The sequence below is a fragment of the Theropithecus gelada genome, chromosome 9 (genome assembly GCF_003255815.1).
Source record: "Theropithecus gelada isolate Dixy chromosome 9, Tgel_1.0, whole genome shotgun sequence".
NCBI lineage: Eukaryota > Metazoa > Chordata > Mammalia > Primates > Cercopithecidae > Theropithecus > Theropithecus gelada.
Genome location: NC_037677.1, coordinates 100,020,013 through 100,037,381, shown reverse-complemented (window position 1 = coordinate 100,037,381; position 17,369 = coordinate 100,020,013). Strand labels below are relative to the sequence as shown.

The window sequence follows — 17,369 nt, the reverse complement described above, 5'->3', positions numbered from 1 at the left end:
CTCGCCGGGCGCGGTGGCTCAAGCCTGTAATCCCAGCACTTTGGGAGGCCGAGACGGGCGGATCACGAGGTCAGGAGATCGAGACCATCCTGGCTAACACGGTGAAACCCCGTCTCTACTAAAAAATACAAAAAACTAGCCGGGCGAGGTGGCGGGCGCCTGTGGTCCCAGCTACTCGGGAGGCTGAGGCAGGAGAATGGCGTAAACCCGGGAGGCGGAGCTTGCAGTGAGCCGAGATCTGGCCACTGCACTCCAGCCTGGGCGGCAGAGCGAGACTCCGTCTCAAAAAAAAAAAAAAAAAAAAAAAAAAAGAAAAAAGTTAAAACTCAATGCCTAAGATTGAAAAATCAAGAGATACCAGCAGAAGCTTATTACTCAAAAATATGGAGAGAAATTTCAAAACATAAGCTAAAAGAGTTAAAGATGGGGGTTATGACGGATAAGTTCTTCATTATAAACCTTTTAATTCCATTTGACCCTTTAGATCAGCACCATCCAACAGAAATACAATGCTAGCCACACATGTAATTTTAAGTTTTCTGGCAATCACATTTTAGAAACTACAAAGAAACAAAAGACATTTTAGTATAGTTTTTTTAACCTAATATATCCAACATATTATCATTTCAACATGTGGCACTGGCCACATCTGAAGTGCTCAATGGGCATAAGTGACTAGTGACTACCCTTATTAGACAGTAGTTTTAGACCATATGCATGTAATATTTTAAAAAGAATTATTTTTGTTTTAAAAAGTAGTAGTAGCAATGAACAGCTTACCTTCTGCACCTGAGCTTTGACCACCAGTCCTGGTAGTAAGTTATTAAGGGTCCAGCTCTGCTCTTCAGTAGCAATGGCAGTAGAAACCTCTGAGTGACCAACAGACAGACTAACAACTCCTCCGTTGCCTTTCACCTTTTCAACGATGCAATTCAGGTATTGACCCACCTTTAGTTTAGCACCTGAAAGCCCAGATCCAGACCCCAAAAGGAAAAATGTCTCTATGAGAAGGACTTTTAACATGGGCCCAAGTAATACCTGAAGAGACCCATGGCCTACCTGCCCAATTAGCATCGATTACTCCCCACATTCCCAATCTCTAAGGCGCCAACTACAAGAAGGAAATGAAGTTATCCTAATTGATCTGGAATTTAATTACCATACAAAAATATGAACATCTCAACAAGCCAGGAGACTGCTGGTTCAGAAGCCATGGGGGCCCAAATTGCAGTGGAATCTTCCAGGTGAGAAAAACTGACACTGTTTCATCAGATCTTAGTGAGACCCTGCCACTCGCTGGCCCTTCATACATCTTTCCTTTCCTATTAACTAGGATTAAGTGCTGGTTTAACCAAAGCCACAGCACCTTCAGGGTCACCACTCTGTCATGTTACTCATCAAAATGGCACTTAAATATAATCCCCACATGTACCACCTCACCACCAGGTACTGGCCCCTTTTCTTGCCCTCACCTTTGTTCTTCTGTCTGATGTACTCCTGGGCTTTCAGCAGTGGCAGAAAAGCTCTGGTCCCATCAACACCAATGTCCACTAGGTAGCCATGGTCTTCCAGGCTGGATACAGTACCTGTAAGTAGCTGGGGAAGAGAAAGTAGTCCCCAAAGTTCCAATTCAAAGGTAATGGGACACACAACAAACGTTCAAACTTGAATGTTCCTGCCACTAAGCTCCCACTCTGCCACTATCCCACCCCCACGTTTAACTTTAAGCCACAATCCCACTAGACAGCAGACATCAAATTCAATACTCCCAGGCTTGAAGGATCTGACGGTTGCCAGGCAATGAGGAATGTTTAACACAGCTGAATGATGGAACAATATAGAAGAATCTCTTGCCTCGAGTGCTTTCAAAAGATAGCAGACTTTCGGCTGGGCACGGTGGCTCACGCCTGTAATCCCAGCATTTTGGAAGGCTGAGGCAGACAGATCACTTGAGGTCAGGAGTTTGAGACCAGCCTGGCCAACATGGTGAAATCCCGTCTCTATTAAAAATACAAACATTAGCCAGGCATGGCACCTGTAATCCCTGCCTCAGGAGGCTGAGGCAGAATTGCTTAAACCCAGGAGATGGAGGTTGCAGTGAGAAGAGATCATGCCACTGCACTCCAGCCTGGGCAACAGAGTGAGATTGTCCTTCATAAAAAAAGATAGCAGACTTTTACGTTATGCAAAGAGAGATGAACTGCTCGACCCTGCAAGGGCGCTCCCAGAACCAGGACTACTGAGAGAATCCAGTACTACCCTTCTAACTGTCATAGTATGTCTCTTCTGAGCACCTCCAACACATTAAAAAAATACTGCTGGCAGGGCGTGGTGGCTCATGCCGGTAATCCCAGCACTTTGGGAGGCCGAGGCGGGTGGATCACCTGAGGTGAGGAGTTCAAAACCAACCTGGACAACATGGTGAAACCCCGTCTCTCCTAAAAATAAAAAAAATCAGTCGGGTGTGGTGGTACGCGCCTGTAATCCCAGCTACTGGAGAGGCTGAGGCAGGAGAACTGCTTGAACCCAGGAGGTGGAGGTTGCAGTGAGCCAGGATCACACCATTGCACTCCAGCCTGGGCAACAAAGCAAGACTCCATCTCAAAAAAAGAAAAAAAAAATGCCAATCTCCTTTATATTACAAGGGAAGCAGTGTGGCTCTGAAACTTACTAGCTATTTGGTCTTTGGTAAGTTACTTAAACCTTTCTGAGTCCATTTTTCCAAATGTATAAGGCATAGTATCTACCTGCCTCACAGGGTTGCTGTGAGAATTTCATCAAAGTGCCCAAAACGTCACCTGTCATATGGTAGGCTCTTGACACTTGTCAATTTCCTGCAACTTAACTTACTTTTATTCCCTTTTTATCCAACTAAATCCTACCAAACTTTCTAGGCCTTTCCTAAATCCTACTGCATCTAACCAACATTGCAAAGATCATATTGATCTCTGTCCTCTTAATTACAAGAGTACTTACATTATCCATATGAGTGTAAGTTTACCCTTTTGTACCTACTAGACTTGAAGGCTCTGAGCCAGGACTAACATCTCCTGAATCTCCACAGGACTGAACATAAAGTAGTGAGATATCCACTAATACAGCTGATAGACTAACTTCGCTGACTCCCCCGTCACCTGCTCTCAGACAGCAGCTTTCAAGCATTCTGTACAAATGCCAGAAGCCTTTGTAAAAGACCGAATGTGCAAGGAAGTTTCAGTAAGTAAGGCACTATGAGGAACTCCTCACCATCACCAAGTCCCCTGCTAAGGCTTCCAGGAGGCATTTTTCTTTTTTTTTTATTTTATTTTTATTTATTTATTTATTTATTTTTTTTTTGAGACGGAGTCTTGTTCTGTCACCCAGGCTGGAGTGCAGTGGCCGGATCTCGGCTCACTGCAAGCTCCGCCTCCCGGGTTCACGCCATTCTCCTGCCTCAGCCTCCCGAGTAGCTGGGACTACAGGCACCCACCACCTCGCCCGGCTAATTTTTTGTAATTTTTAGTAGAGACGGGGTTTCACCGTGTTAGCCAGGATGGTCTCGATCTCCTGACCTCGTGATCCTCCCGTCTCGGCCTCCCAAAGTGCTGGGATTACAGGCTTGAGCCACCGCGCCCGGCCCCAGGAGGCATTTTTCTTTGCCACCAGTGAAATTTGGACTTGCTTAGCCAGGCACGGTGGCTCACACCTGTAATTCCAGCACTTTGGGAGACCGAAGTTGGGAGTTCGACACCAGCCTGACCAACACGGAGAAACTCAGTCTCTACTAAAAATATAAAATTACCTGGGCGTGGTGACGCATGCCTGTAATCCCAGCTACTCAGGAGGCTGAGGCAGGAGAATCGCTTGAACCCAGGAGGTGGAGGTTGTGGTGAGCCAAGATCACACCCTTGCTCTCCAGCCTGGGCAACAACAGCGAAACTCCGACTCAAAACAAAAGAAATTTGGACTTGATTTCTCTTTTCTCTTCTCCAATGTAATGATTAGGTTCAAGTTTTCAATGTCCATTACGTATCCAAAGAACCCAAGAGACCTTCCTTCCAGAAAAAGACCCACTCCTATGTGTAACAGTTAAGCTGAGAGTAAAAGGTGGCCTAGACCATGCTCCCTAGGAGGCAGGGAGAAGGCACACTGCCCACTCCTCCTCCCTGACCCTAGATACCTACCATGCCAGGCTTCAGGGCCTCAGCACTCAGCACTCTGTTGACATTTTTGGGGTTCAGAGACAGCTTGACACTCTTCTTACCCCTGTCTGTGATGCCCAGACTGCTCACCACACATCTTACCAGCATTCCAGGTGAGAAAAGTTCAGGCAAGTGAAGTAGGTCCTGCATAACACAAATGAGAAAGACCTGATACACACCCTTCTCCTGAACCAAAACTCCATTACCCAGCCTTGGCTCAGTGACTTCTCATCCTCAGACGCCAAAGAACCCAAAAGGTAGGTGAGGAATAACCCCGCATCCACAAAGGAAGTTGGGTCTGTGGCCTAGCCACAGTCTTGAATTTCAGCATAAGGCCTTCAAATATTTCTACATAACTGGCATGTAAAATGACATGTCAAAAGAGTTGTCTACACTTTCTGCCTCTACTTCATCTCTTACTCACTCTTTGGCTCACTGCCATCTGCTTTCCACCCCTCTCACTCCACCACTTTATCTCCCCATAGAACCACCAATGAGTTCCATATTGCTAAATCCAGTGGTCAGTTTTGCAGTCTATCTCTTACATGACCATTAAAAAGCACTTGAGGGTCGGGCGCAGTGGCTCACGCCTGTAATCCCAGCACTTTGGGAGGCCGAGGCGGGCAGATCACCTGAGGTCAGGAGTTTGAGATCAGCCTGGCCAACATGGTAAAACCCTATCTCTACTAAAAATACAAAAATTAGCTGGGTGTGGTGATGTTTGCCTGAAATCCCAGCTACTCAGGAGGCTGAGGCAGGAGAACTGCTTGAACCTGGGAGTTGGAGGCTGCAGTGAGCTGAGATCATGCCACTGCACTCCAGCCTGGGCGAAAGAGTAAAACTCCATCTCAAAAAAAAAAAAAAAAAAAAAAATTGTAGGTCAGGCATGGTGGCTCACATCTATAATCCCAACACTCTGGGAGGCCGAGGCGGGTGGATCATTTGAGGTCAGGAGTTCGAGACCAGCCTGGCCAACATGGTGAAACCCTGTCTCTACTGAAATACAAAAATTAGCTGGGTGCAGTGGCAGGCACCTGTAATCCCAGCTACTGGGAAGGCTGAGGCAGGAGAATCGCTTGAACCCAGGAGACGGAAGTTTCAGTGAGCTGAGATCATACCACTGCACTCCAGCCTGGGCAACAGAGTGAGACTCTGTCTCAAAAACTGAAAAATCAAGATCATCTCTGCCAATCCAGGTCCCCTTCAGGGTTTCCTATCTCAGGATGTCATGACCAAGTATCAACTCATGCACCACAGAAACCTAGAACTCAGTCCTGACACCTCTATCTGCCCCACCACCCATACTGAATCTATCACCAAGCAATGACTTTGCCTCCTCAGTCCTCAGGAAATCCTGAACCCAGGTCACCATCAATCTCAGGACGTGAACGACTACAAGAGCCTCCTAACTTGTCTCTAAGGAACTTCTCATGCCTCTTCAATCTACACGCTATGCTACATTTCACCGACCCCAGTGAGAACATTTCAAGGACTTCCCATTGATTCTAGAATTTAAAAACAATACTTAAAATGGTCTGCAAGGCTGCATATGCCCTGGCCCCCATTCAGGATCTCCTGCCCATCTCACATCACACTCTCTCTTGTTCTCCTTACCTAGACATACTAGCCTTCTCTCTGTTATATATCACATTGCTTCTGCCTGAGCGCCATTCCTTCTTTATCTAGGGAACCCTCATTCTTTAGAGCTCAGCTTAAGCATCCCTTCCTCAACAACTTAGTCAAAAATTCCTTTATAATAAACTCTCATGGGACCTTGTACCTTCCCTTCTTAGCACCTGGCAAAGTTGTAATTTTAAATCTATTTGTGTTCCACTTATTTTCAATAACAGGCTTCATTCAGATTTCCCTTACCTTCAGAGGTTGTTCTTGTGTCACCTGCTCATTCAGCTTTTTGGTGTAGGCATCACAGATTTCAGTGACTTGCACAAACCCCTGGAGGCCGTTGGGGAGACTAATCACCAGTTCCAGTTCATTTACCTCTTTTACACAACCCAGAATCCGCATTCCCTCACACAGGGACTAGAAGAGAAAAAGTGAAATGTGTACAATAAGGACAGGAACAACAACAGGAAAGATTGGAAGGTCTGGCTTCTAGTCTCAATTTAAAAGCTATGAGGCCAAGCACAGTGGCTTACGCCTATAATTTCAATACTCTGGGTGGCCAAGGCAGGACTGCCTGAGCTCAGGAGTTCGAGACCAGCCTGGGCAACATAGTTTCTACAAAAAAAAGATTAGCCAGGCATAGTGGTGCACGCCTGTAGTCGCAGGTACTCTGAGGTGAATAGATCGCTTGAGCCAGGAGGTTGAGTCTGCAGTGAGCCGTGATCACACCGCTGTACTCCAGCCTTGGCAACAAAGTGACACCCTATCTCAAAAAAAAAAAAGATAAAAAATAGGCCGGGCACGGTGGCTCACGCCTGTAATCCCGAAACTTTGGGAGGCCGAAGTGGGTGGATTACCTGAGGTCAGGAGTTCGAGAGCAGCCTGGCCAACACGGCAAAACTCCGTCTCTACTAAAAAATACAAAAATTAGCCAGGCATGGTGGCAGATGCCTGTAATTCCAACTACTCGGGAGGCTGAGGCAAGAGAATCAGTTGAACCTGGGAGGCAGCGGTTGCAATGAACTGAGATCACGCCACTGCACTCCAGCCTGGGCAACAAGAGTGAAACTCTGTCTCGAAAATAAAAAATAACAATAAATAAATAAAAACCTACAGGAATTTTATAAGTGAAAAGAAATACACATGTGGACATATCAGTGAACTTCTCAAATATCTGACCGAGCACTGTGAAAGGTCTAGATTATACAACAGTGTTAACAGCACTGGGATACTGGAGGACACCTTTGCCTTTTACCTTATTCTGAGCAACCCAAATTCAAATGCCTGGCAGACAACACAATGAAGGAAGCCAGCTAGCTAGTGGAGACAGTGGCAGTCTGGAGTGACCATACCAGGTCTAAAGGGCACAACCACTACTCAGCTCCTTGTCATTACAAACATGAGGGAATACGGGCCTTGTGCTTACATGAAAAATTTTTTTCATGTAAAAAAAATTTTAGTTTTCGGCCAGGTGCAGTGGTTCACGCCTATAATCCCAGCACTTTAGGAGGCCAAGGCAGGCAGAACACGAGGTCAGGAGATTGAGACCATCCTGGCTAACGTGGTGAAGCCCTGTCTCTACCAAAAATACAAAAACTTAGCCGTGTGTGGTGGCGGCCGCCTGTAGTCCCAGCTACTCGGGAGGCTGAGGCAGGAGAATGGCGTGAACCTGGGAAGCGGAGCTTGCAGTGAGCAGAGCAGAGAAGGCGCCACTGCACTCCAGCCTGGGCGACAGTGCGAGACTCCATCTCAAATAAAAAAAATTTTTAGTTTTCTAATGTTGGCACCAAGTCTAACAATTTTTTTTAAAGTATCATATAGGACAAAATACTGACTCTGAATCTGAATGTTCCACTTCAAAGTTCCCCTTCAAATCTGAATGTTCCCCTTCAAAGTTATTTAACTTCTTTTTTTTTTAAAGCTAACATATATTGGTGTTATCATCTAAAAATGTAAGAAGGCTGGGCGCAGTGGCTCACGCCTGTAATTCCAGCACTTTGGGAGGCCAAGGCGGGTGGATCACGAGGTCAGGAGTTCCAGACCAGCCTGACCAACATGGTGAAACCCCGTCTCTATTAAAAATACAAAAATTAGCCGGGCGTGGTGGCGTGTACCTGTAATCCCAGCTACTCAGGAGGCTGAGGCAGGAAAATGACTTGAACCTGGTAGGCAAAGGTTGCAGGGAGCCGAGATCACACCACTGCACTCCAGCCTGGGCAACAGAGCGAGACTCTGTCTCAAAATAAATTAATTAATTAAATAAAATAATTTAAAAATAAAAAAATAAAAATGTAAGGAACACAGTCAGACCACTTCAATTCTTGGAGATGGGATTCACATATATGAAATGAATGGATAGGATTAGAATAACTGCTAAAGTTACTGTCCATTCTAACCTCTGAATATATGACAACACAAGTCCTGTGAGGACACAAGCCCACAGCAGTTCTAAAGGAAAAAAAGGGGGCAGGCATGGTGGGTAGCTCATGTCTATAATCCCAACACTTTGGGAGGCTGAGGCAGGAGGACTGCTTGAGCACAGGAGTTCAAGACCAACCTAGGCAAAAGAGCAAGATCCAAGCCCCACAAAAAATTTAAAACTTAGCTGGGCAAGGTGACACACACTTGCAGTAGTCCCAATTGCTCAGGTGAAGCTGAGGCAGGAAGATTGCTTGAGCCCAGGAGTTCAAGGCTAAAGTGAGCTCTGATCATGCCACTGCATTCCAGCCTGAGCAAGAGAGTCAGGCCTGTCTCTGGAAAATAATAAATAAATACAAAGGAAAAAAAAAAAGATTCCTAGCATCGGTTAGCAACAGAATGAAATCATGCTCAGTCCTTATCATAAATTGCAAGAATCTCTATACACACACACGAAGTATAATATATTAAGGGGAAAATGGAATTAAGGGAAAAAAGAAGGGAAGAAGAGAGAAAGAACATACACAAACTTAAGCAACCAAGGTCAATTGTTTAAATGAAAACCAACTTTAACAAACCTCAACACTAAGGATTTCAAACTTCTCTCTTGCGGACTTGCTGCTTTCTCTCTTTTCGATTTTCAACTTTTTTGTTTTTGCTGGCCCCTTCTGGCTCTTTTTTCTTTTGGTGGATCCCTCTTCAGTAGAAATCTAGAAGCGGGTAGGGGGAACCCACAAAGACCCAAAAGAGTAAGAAGCAATCTGACTTTTCCCTCCTATTTCAGGTAATCACTCACCTTGCTTTGTTACTCCTTCACTCCACCCTACTCCATCCCACTCCCAAGTGTTCCTTTAATTCTTGTTTAAAAAAAAAAAAAAAAAAAAAAGAGCTGCCAATGCTCCCTCTGCCCAAGGTCTGAGAAGCCTCCTTCATGTTCCCAAAGTCTCTTCTCTCTTGTGTTCTTCCTCTCTTGACTGGGATGAACACTGGGGTTCCTCAGTTTGAGAAGCAATGTAGAAGAGTGCATGAAAATGGACACTGGAGTTACACAGACCCAAGTTAAACTCTCATCTTTTCAACCATAACAAGCTATGTGGTTTCAGCTAAATTATATAAAGTCCAGGCACAGTGGCTCCTGACTGTAATCCCAGCACTCTGGGAGGCCAAGGCGGGCTGATCACTTGAGACTAGGAGTTAAAGACCAGCCTGGCCAACAGGCTGTATTTTTTTACACTAAAAATACAAAAAAATTTAGCCGGGCATGGCAGCACACACCTATAGTCCCAGGTACTCCGGAGGCTGATGCAGGAGAATCGTTTGAACCCAGGAAGCGGAGGTTGCAGTGAGCTGAGATCACAACACTGCACTCCAGCCTGGGCGACAGAGCAAGACACTGTTCCTCATCATGGAATTGCAATTGCTGCTTTACAGCACAGTTGAAATTATATTATGTAATATAGACCTAAAGCCACACACTCAAATGTTAGTTCCCTTTCCCCAAGCATTTGGAGCACAGTCTAGTCTAGGTGAGACTGTGAAGTCTAATGTAAATTCTGACCATTACATGTGGAACCCATGTAAAAATGCAATGATCAGTCAGGCACAGTGGAACATGCCTGCTGTTCCAGCTACTCAGGAGGCTAAGGAGGAAGGATCGACTGAGCCCAGGAGTTTAAGTCCAGCCTGGGTAACAGAGTGAAACATCATCCCTCCCCATCTCTTTAAACAACAAAAACAAAAACAAGAAAAACATCGGCTGGGCGCAGCGGCTCACACCTGTCATCCCAGCACTTTGAGAGGTCAAGGTGGGCGGATCATCTGAGGTCAGGAGTTTCAGACCAGTCAGGCTAACATTGTGAAACCCTGTCTCTAACAAAAATACAAAAATTGGCCAGGTATGGTAGCAGGCACCTGTAATCCCAGCTACTCACGCCACTGTACTTCAGCATGGGCAACAGAGTGAGACTCCGTTTCAAAAAAAAAAAAAAACTGCTTCCTCTCCATCCTTCATCAACATGGCACATAGCAAAGAGAGCCTAAGAACAAGAAACTGTAGCACTTTATTTTGTTTGTGTGTTTTTTGAGACAGAGTCTCGCTCTCTCACCCAGGCAGGAGAGCAGTGGCACAATATTGGGTCACTGCAACCTCCACCTTGTCATTTCAAGCAATTCGCATGCCTCAGCCTCCCAAGTAGCTAGGACTACAGGTATACCACCATGCCCAGCAAGTTTTGGTATTAGTATAGACAGGGTTTCACCATGTTGGCCAGGCTAGTATTGAATTCCTAGCCTCAAGTAATCCGCCTGCCTCGGCTTCCCAAACTGCTGGGATTACAGGCATGAGCCACTACACCCAGCTAACAACTGTACTTTAAACTCTAATACTAAATGCCAAGTTTCAAAAGATACAGGATCGTGGTGGTATGGCCTCTCTAAACAAATTAAATTTATAGACACAGACTTCAACGCAAAAAAAAAATTCTGGAAAATAACACATTCTCAAATAAGGCTCATTTTTCACAAGACCCTGGAGTAAAAGTTTCCAGTGAGTGTCACCAAACAAGCATACTACTTACATCAAATAAGTTGTCTTGTTCAACTGACTGCTGGAAAGCTTTCTCTGGTTTGTGGATCTTTCTTGTACCTCCTCGGGGGAAGCTTTCCTCCAGGGCTGCCATGTTTGGGTCTCCTAAAAACAATGCAAAAGATAATGGTGACATGTTGTCTTCATAGCAGATTTCAGAAAGGTGTGATCAACAAGGCAAGAGACAGACTGTTCCAGCAATATGCTAGACAACATTCAGAACTACAATATAGATGGTTTAGATGTCAGGCCCGGGATAATCCATACTTCATCTTTCCAAAGGTCTCTGCTTCAAAACCACAAGTCCACCCACCTTCTTCCAGAAAAGTAAGTTATAGATTCAATGTAGCAAATACTCACTAAGCAGCTACAGTTAAGTCAGAGATACACTGTAGCTCTATAGATGAATATATAATTCTCTGCCTTCAAAGAACAAGCACTTTTTGAAGATAAAACAATTATGTAAGTAACTTAAAATGTAAATTGGATTATAAATGATCACAAAGATGTAGGAAGGGATAAGGCTTCAGTAAAGGAGGCAAGCTTCATAAAGAAGATCCTAGGCCGGTGCAGTGGCTCAAGCCTGTAATCCCAGCACTTTGGGAGGCCGAGACGGGAGGATCACGAGGTCAGGAGATCGAGACCATCCTGGCTAACACGGTGAAACCCCGTCTCTACTAAAACATACAAAAAACTAGTCGGGCAAGGTGGCGGGCGCCTGTAGTCCCAGCTACTCGGGAGGCTGAGGCAGGAGAATGGCATGAACCCGGGAGGCGGAGCTTGCAGTGAGCCAAGATCGGGCCACTGCACTCCAGCCTGGGCAACAGAGCAAGATGCCGTCTCAAAAAAAAAAGAAAAAAAAAGAAGATCCTTTTTGCTGAAGGGTAAAAGATGAACAGAAGTTTGACAGGTAGAAGGGAATGTGAGAAAAGACATGGATGGGAAAAGCCTATTATTTCAATAAACACCAGCAATTTCCCTATCAAACAACTGCTCAAAGGCTTGCTGTTGTCTCTGAAGAATTATTCAGCTAGACCACTGGGAGATTAAAGCATAAAAACTGAAGTTAAATTTTAAAGGAGGCTGGGCACCATGGCTCACACCTGTAATGCCAGCACTTCAGGAGCCTGAGGCGGGCAGATCATCTGATGTCAGGAGTTTGAGACCAGTATAGTCAACTCGGCGAAACCCCGTCTCTACCAAAAATGCAAAAATTAGCCCAGCTACTCGGGAGGCTGAAGCGGGAGAATTGCTTGAGGCTGGGAGGCGGAGGTTGCATTGAGCTCAGCTCATGCCACTGCACTCCAACCTGGGGGACAAGGCAAGACTCCGTTTCAAAACATTAAAGGAGAAGTTGGGCTTTTTTGTGGAAGACCTTGAATTAGATATGGGTAGTTTACTTTGGCAAGTCAGAGACTTAAGCAGGGAAAGCGACAGAACAATAAGCAAGAAAAATATACTGCAGACTACAGATTGGACATGAAGAGGGACAGTACTGAAGGCAAGTAAATTCGGTAGAAGGATTCAAATGCATTGTTTCCTGTTATCTCAGTGATTTAAAAAAAAAAAAAAAAAAAAGAAAAAGAAAGGATTCAAGTGCAGGACAGTAGAGAAACCAGGAGAACCAGAACTGGGTGTGAAAACAGAAGACAGGAGAGGTTAGTTTTGACAGACACTTGGCAATAAGAATCTAGAAGGGCTTAAGACTAGAGAAGTGATGACCGGGTGGGGCCAAGGATATGGAATCAGGGATGGGTATCAAAGAAACAGGAAAGTTCAGGGGGTTTGGTTTGCTGGGAATTTCACCCTTAATTTCCTTTCAAACAAAGGGAAACTGAGGCTCCAAAAAGTAAGGAGATCCAGGGGCACCTAAGATACTTAGGCTACTTTCGGAACACAAAGCCTGGAGTTACAGGGGCTGCTAGCACAGAGCCGGCTTCGAAGCGGGGCTACGGTGGCCGAACCACACTCATCTAGCCGGTACCTGGCAGGGACCCAGGCCTGGGAAAGACCTGACAGCCATGAGGTTTCCTCCTTTTTCGCCTCTCCCTTTACTCACCCGCCCCGCGGCGTCAGCACCCCGCTAGCACTGAGCTCGAACCACGGTACTCACACACGTGGAGACCAGGATACCTACGCTCCAGAGCAATTCTTCCGGAAGTGTGGGCGGGCTCAACACCCTACTTCCGTTGCCATGTTGCGGAGGTGACCTAGAGAAAGGAATCGGAAGGGCGGGACTTGGAGCCGTAGCCAATCATCGCAGAAGGCCGAATCGCGGTGGCCGGCTAAACGCGTGCGGGGGAGGCGGCTTCTTCCGGCCGGGGAGAGAGGTGATTACTTTTGTTGAAGGACACCAGCTGCGGAATTTTTGGCTTTGTCAGGTGGGTGAAGAGGGGAGGCTGGGCTTGGACCGCCCGCCGTTTCTGTCCGAGGAACACCTCGAGGTCTTAGTTTTCGAGGAGAGAAACGGTGCGGAATGGGAAAGGAGCTAGAAAAAACTAGGGGCGCAAGGGGGCGGCCAGCGGGTGAGAAGCCTGGAGGTGAGGTGCATAGGTGCGCCCAAGGGCTCCCACAGTTTCCGAAGACCCTTAATTGCATTCGCCAGTGGAGAAAAATGAGGCCCTCCGCGAAGCGTCCCCCGAGGTCACCCAGTGACGTAATATTGGACGAGGACTAGGGCTTCTGACCCCCATCACCGGCCGAATTAACCTCTTTTCTTCTGTATGCACATAGCTGTTTGTTCCCACCGAGCTGTGCTTAGGAAGCTGGCCAGCCGGGCCTCCTTTAGCTACACTGCAGCCTTTTTCAAAGCGAGTGAATGTGGCCTAGCCCCTACAGTTCGCCAGGCCCGCTGTAAAAAGGTTAGATTTCAGTCTGTAGACTGTCAGTGGGAAGGCCTTTCCTAAGAGGTAGCCAGAACAGAGAGCTGTAAACTCCTTGAGTGCAAGAGACTGCTTCTGTTACGTGAGTGGTTGTCACTCATCTTTGCCTTCCTTACCTCGTGATCTCACCATTCCAGGTAGGTGTTAAGTTAGAAAGGAAAATAGTAATATCGAGGAATAGAGAAAGTAACAAGAGCTACTGGTCACTTTGAACCTTTAATAAAGTGCCCATCTCACAGATGGAGAGAGGCACGGAAGGATTAGCGGTGGCTCACGCCTGTAATCTCAGCACTTTGGGAGGCCGAGGCAGGCAGATCACCTGAGGTCCAGAGTTCGAGACCAGCCTGAGTAATATGGTGAAACCCCGTCCCTACCAACAGTACAAAAAGTAGCCGGGCGTGGTGGCGCGCGCCTGTAGTTCCAGCGACTCGGGAGGCTGAGGCGGGAGAATCGCTTGACTCCGGGAAGCGGAGATTGCAGTGAGCCGAGATCATGCCACTGCACTCCAGCCTGGACAACAGAGCAAGACCTTGTCTCAAGAAGAGCTGTTAGCAGCTTAATTAAAACAGACCACCATTTAACAACATTAAATCACAACTAGGAGTCTTACAAAGGGCACTGTAAACATAAGGGTTCCTTTATGTTTGCCCTAAAGTAACCTGCCGCATGCTGAAGAATGCAGAACCAAATTTTTCGACCTTACTCCATCATTCTCACCAGCAACAACCCCGTTCCCCATTTCACCCTCCATTTGAGCCTCTCAAGAGTCCTCCTCCTTTAAGACCCAGACTAACTTAAGTGATTGATTTCAGTTCTTGAACCATGCACTTCCCTGCAGTCAGAATTAGTCTTCTGTGGGATATCACAAAACATCAGCCTTCCTCCCATATTATGTGTAAAGGAAATTTAAAGCACCTTAGTATTGCTAGGCATATTCTCCTAAAAAGTTTCGTTAGATGTAATGTAGTGGAGGTTTTCAGTTAATGGTCAAAGTTAAGCCCTTGTTTTCTGTAGCGTTTCTCCTAAAAACCTACTTCACACCCTAAGAAATGAATGGTGGGAGGGGGGGGAGTAAGTCTTTAGTAAGTTTAGTAAAGTGAAACAGTTGATAGCTACATTACAAAGTTGCTTTTATCGCTTCTGTTGGCTAAGATCAAGTGTATAAAGTTACTTTTAATGGAGATTTTCCTAACTTGGGCTAGACTGGCCAAGGTCTCTGAAGAGGCCTAAGGAAGTTTGGATTTCCTTCATTGCTCCAAGAACCTTCTTGAAACTTGAAAATTAAGGTCATTTTTCTCAAATTTTCATTGCCAATTCTTTACACAAGAATGCCTCTGAAAGCCTTTGAATGGGGGAGTTCCAGTTTCCATAGCAATGACTCCCTCACAGATATCTCCCTCTTCCATTTCATCAAGACCCAGCTGAGTCACTGTCACTGCCTACCAATCTCGACCGGACCTCGACCGGCTCGTCTGTGTTGCCAATCGACTCGGCGTGGCGTCGGTCGTGGTAGATAGGCGGTCATGCATACGAATTTTCAGCTCTTGTTCTGGTGACCTTTCGAATATATCTTGTCTATAAAAGAAATTCATGCCTTTGTAAAATACACAGGTACTATAGATTAAGCCGCCTTTGCTATATATTCTTCCAGAGTTTTTTTAATACACTATTTGTTTTTCTATTTCATTTACTGCAGTATTTTTCAAACTTTAGCATGCTTCAGGATTATCTAGAAGCCTTATTAAAATAGATTCCTGGGCCCAGAGTTTCTGATTCAATAGGTAGGGCCTAAGAATGTGCACTAACAAGTTTCCAGTGATGCTAATGCTGCTGGTCTAGGGACAAGAATCAGAGAACCATTGACGTGCTTTATAATATCCAGAAATAAGATTTTTCTTACAACATTTAATGTTACTTGGGACATCTTCCCATGTCGGTACACAAAGATCTGTGCATATTTTGTGTCGTTTAATGGAAACCATTTTTTAATGAGTCTTCTATAAATAGACTTTTAAGATTTTCATAAACAATATTTCATTGACCATCTTTGAACCACACAATGTGTTTCCACTTTGTAATATTTCAATAACGGTAATATTGAAATTCCTGGAGAAAAAAAGCAGCTAGATGGAAGGGTACACTCATTTTATAATTCGATAGATACTGCCAAATTGGACTTTCTGAAGGTTGTACCAGTTTATTTTTTTATTTTTTTGAGACGGAGTCTCGCTCTGTCGCCCAGGCTGGAGTGCAGTGGCGCGATCTCGGCTCACTGCAACCTTTGCCTCCCGGGTTCACACCATTCTCCTGCCTCAGCCTCCCGAGTAGCCAGGACTAGCGGTGCCTGCCACCACGCCCGGTTAATTTTTTGTATTTTTAGTAGAGACAGGGTTACACCGTGTTAGCCAGGATGGTCTCGATCTCCTGATCTCATGATCTGCCCGCCTCGGCCTCCCAAAGTGCTGGGATTACAGGCGTGAGCCACTGCGCCCGGCCAGTTGTACCAGTTTATACTCCAAGCAACAGAGAGAGAATTATTGTTTTCTCATGTACTTAATACTACTACTTACCATAATTTTATCTTTGCTCATTTGATTAAATATTGGTCTCATTTGACATTTCTTTGACTAATAGGTTGGTTATCCTTTTATGTTTTGTCTTTTTGTTTTTGGCTTTTTTTTTCTTAATATTTTCCCTTCCCTGAGATGACTTAAATATTTCCCCATGTTTTCTTCCAGGACTTTCTGGTTTCACTATTTACATTTAAATCTTTTATCTATTTTGGTGGTGGTGCAAGGATTCCAGCTTCCTTACTACCACCAGTAGCTATTATCAACTCCATTTAGTAAATGATCCCTTCTCCCGTCCCATGGAGGTCCTAAATTACTTATAACAAGAAAAATTGTAAAAGTAGGGCTTGTAGTTGAGTTGTTGATGATCACCCGTTGAGAACGTTTGAAAAATAGCAGCTCCAATTTTCGAGTAGCCTTAAAATGGATTAATTCAACGTACTGTGGTGTGATGGAGCCAGGAATGAAAACATTAAGCTGTATTGGGTCAGAGAATGAACTTAGCAGGGGCTATTGTGTTCTCCTCTTATGCTGAGTGATTTTATGTATTCTGAGGTGTTCATGAAATAGCAATCAAGGTAAAATCCTACTTCCAAAAGCTTATCAGGAAGGCTTTTTCCACCATCTTTGCTACTGCTGTGTTGGGTGAGATATAGATAAATATTTACAGTATTTATATGCAGTGACCTTGAGTTTTTAGACTAAAACAAGACAAAATTTATTTACTTTTAAATTACATCCAAACCAATTTATTGTTGCTTTCTTTCTTTTTTTAAAAGATTGAAATCATGGCAGGTCCAGAAAATGATGCGCAATACCAGTTCACTGGTATTAAAAAATATTTCAACTCTTATACTCTCACAGGTAGAAGGAATGTAAGTATTAATGATAACTTTAAGCAGTTATATTTTAAAATAATATAGATGCAACAAGTCTTGTTTACTTTTTTCTTTCTTTCTCAGTGTGTACTGGCCACATATGGAAGCATTGCTTTGATTGTCTTATATTTCAAGTTAAGGTCCAAAAAAACTCCAGCTGTGAAAGCAACATAAATGGTAAGAAGTTGACATTTAAACCTTTATAACTTAAGCCATTTTGATGTTAGGATTTT

General features: G+C 44.9%; 2 protein-coding genes across 5 annotated transcripts in view; one reads left to right on the top strand and one right to left on the bottom strand.

Moving 5' to 3' along the window:
- PDCD11 (programmed cell death 11) overlaps positions 1–12,953 on the bottom strand; it is a 52,365-nt gene extending 39,412 nt beyond the window's left edge. For both annotated transcript variants that reach the window (XM_025397153.1, XM_025397154.1), the window contains exons 1-7: positions 12,866–12,953; positions 10,799–10,911; positions 8,801–8,932; positions 6,054–6,221; positions 4,164–4,325; positions 1,473–1,596; positions 781–962 (exon numbers count right to left, since the gene is read on the bottom strand). In XM_025397153.1, the coding sequence (XP_025252938.1) occupies positions 781–962; positions 1,473–1,596; positions 4,164–4,325; positions 6,054–6,221; positions 8,801–8,932; positions 10,799–10,900 (870 nt within the window). In that variant the 5' untranslated portion in view covers positions 10,901–10,911; positions 12,866–12,953. The remainder of the gene's footprint in view (positions 1–780; positions 963–1,472; positions 1,597–4,163; positions 4,326–6,053; positions 6,222–8,800; positions 8,933–10,798; positions 10,912–12,865) is intronic.
- A 126-nt stretch (positions 12,954–13,079) lies between these two features.
- Positions 13,080–17,369, top strand: part of ATP5MD (ATP synthase membrane subunit DAPIT) — a 7,162-nt gene continuing 2,872 nt past the window's right edge. Inside the window, exons 1-4 of one of the 3 annotated variants that reach the window (XM_025396656.1) lie at positions 13,082–13,187; positions 15,104–15,299; positions 17,038–17,133; positions 17,221–17,313. In XM_025396656.1, the coding sequence (XP_025252441.1) occupies positions 17,047–17,133; positions 17,221–17,310 (177 nt within the window). In that variant the 5' untranslated portion in view covers positions 13,082–13,187; positions 15,104–15,299; positions 17,038–17,046 and the 3' untranslated portion in view covers positions 17,311–17,313. Of the gene's footprint in view, positions 13,188–13,539; positions 13,826–15,103; positions 15,300–17,037; positions 17,134–17,220; positions 17,314–17,369 lie in introns of all 3 variants that reach the window. The other 2 variants (XM_025396657.1, XM_025396655.1) reach the window with 2 other exon arrangements.